The 2,158-nt window shown below is 46.6% G+C and overlaps 1 protein-coding gene across 1 annotated transcript; it reads left to right on the forward strand.

Annotated features, from left to right (window-relative positions):
- Positions 1 to 82: 82 nt before the first annotated feature.
- LOC112617803 (E3 ubiquitin-protein ligase HERC2-like) lies at positions 83 to 1,776 on the forward strand (the record flags this gene model as incomplete). Its single annotated transcript, XM_025374484.1, has 2 exons — positions 83 to 207; positions 1,577 to 1,776. Coding segments are annotated over 2 exons (308 nt in total), but the record flags the coding sequence as incomplete, so codon positions are not given.
- Between the last annotated feature and the right edge of the window lie 382 nt (positions 1,777 to 2,158).

The following is a 2,158-nucleotide window of genomic DNA, read 5'->3' on the forward strand; positions in this document are numbered from 1 at the left end:
GGAAGGAACAGGAGAGGGCATGGGTCAGGGTGCTGGGAGGGGATGGCATTTCACTCAAATTGGCACACACTTTCTATTTCAGTTTCAGGCAATGACGTGAACATAAGTCCAGGTCGTCGATTCATGATTGATCTTCTGGTGGGCAGCTTGATGGCTGATGGAGGGTTGGAGTCAGCCTTACACGCAGCCATTACTGCAGAGATCCAGGTATGGCCTTGGAGGCACACGTGACCTGGTGGTGCTCTGAGATAGGATATACCACATTCACACATGTGAAGAATAACTGAAAATAGTAAAACACTAAACTTTTATCATATCCAAGTATTTTTTTTAAATTAAAATTATTTTATGTGCTAATTTAAACAATTATTGAGATATGATTTAATTGTGATGAAATCCTGCATGTTGTCTGTTTCAGTGAATTTAACAGGTAACCTGTTCATCATGTAGACCATTCCCGTCACCCGGAAAGATCCCTGTGCCCCTTGGCACTCGCAGCCAGGACGCTCCCCTGCCCTCAGAGGAGATTCATTTCCCTGCTCTGAGTGTTGCAGCAATGTAACTGCAGAGGCTGCACTCTTTCCTGCGTTGCCGTGGAGAAGGATTTTCAGATTCACTCACACTGTTGTGTGTCTTGTGACTTGGTTTTTATTATTGGGAAGTTTTCCATTTTATAGGTGTAGTGCTGGTTGTTAGTTCATTCTTCTACTGAAGGACATTTAATTGCTTTTGGTTCTTGTATTCTTTTTTTTTTTTTTTTGAGACAGTCTCGCTCTGTCGCCCAGGCTGGATGCAGTGACCTGACGTTGGCTCACGGCAGCCTTGTCCTCCTCGGCTCAAATGATCCTCCCACCTTAGCCTCCTGGGTTGCGGGGACCACAGGCGTGTCACCATGCCCGGCTAGTTTTTTGATTTTTTTGTAGAGACAAGGTTTCAGTGTGTTGCACAGGATGGTCTCGAACTCCTGGGCTCAAGTGATCCCCCCACCTTGGCCTTCCATAGTGTTGGGATTACAAGCGTGAGCCACCGTGCCCAGGCTTTCTGGTTTTTGGCCACGTAGAGCTGCCATGATTGTGCTGTGTACAAGTACTTTAGTGAGCATATGTTCTCCCTTAGGGTAAACACTTGGAGTGAAATTTGTTAGGTCTTGGGGTCCGTGTGTGTTCATAGTTTCCCAGAGTGGCTTTGCCATTTACATTTGAACCAGTGTGTGTGAGAATTACAGCTGCTTCTTATCCTCACAAAGCAGCTGGATGCTGCGTGTGTGGGGCGGATCACATGGGTGTTTGTGAGAGCCAGTGGCAGGGTTATAGATTTTAGGGACTTCACAGAAGGAGGCTGGAGAGCGTCAGCAGAGGCAGCCTGGGCCTTGGATCTGTAAAAAGAAGACACTGTTTGAAACTGCACAGCTGAGTTGGGGTTTTCAACAGGGCAGGTGGGGTCCTGTGGGTAGGTGTGTGTGGTAGCACACAGAGGCTGGGATAGCTTGGCACTGGGGTCAGGGCTCAGCCAGCCTGTGTGCCTTCACACCTGCTAATGAGATCACTTGTAAACAATTTTTGTTTACAAATTACAGGATATTGAAGCCAAAAAAGAAGCACAGAAGGAAAAAGAAATTGATGAACAGGAAGCGAATGCCTCAACGTTTCACAGAAGCAGGACTCCATTGGATAAAGACCTTATTAATACGGGGATCTGTGAGTCTTCTGGCAAACAGTGTTTGCCTCTGGTTCAGCTCGTGCAACAGCTTCTTAGGTAAATTGTATTAGCAGTATTGTATTGTATTTTATTTACTTACTTTTTTTTTTTTTTGTGAGACAGCATTTCGCTCTTGTTGCCCAGGCTGAGTGCAATGGCACGATCTTGGCTCACCGCAACCTCCACTTCCCGAGTTCAAGTGATTCTCCTGCCTCAGCCTCTCAAGCAGCTGGGATTACAGGCGTGCGCCACCACACCCGGCTAATTTTGTATGTTTAGTAGAGATGGGGTTTCTTCATGGTGGTCAGGCTGGTCTGGAACTCCAGACCTCAGGTGATCTGCCCGCATTGGCTTCCCAGGCATGAACCACCACGCCTGGCCTATTTATTTACTTATAAATTTTTTTAAATTTTTATTTTCTGAGACGGGGTCTCACTCTATCACCCAGGCTGGAGTGCAG

The sequence above is a fragment of the Theropithecus gelada genome, unplaced genomic scaffold, assembly GCF_003255815.1.
Source record: "Theropithecus gelada isolate Dixy unplaced genomic scaffold, Tgel_1.0 HiC_scaffold_4551, whole genome shotgun sequence".
Taxonomy (NCBI): Eukaryota; Metazoa; Chordata; class Mammalia; order Primates; family Cercopithecidae; genus Theropithecus; species Theropithecus gelada.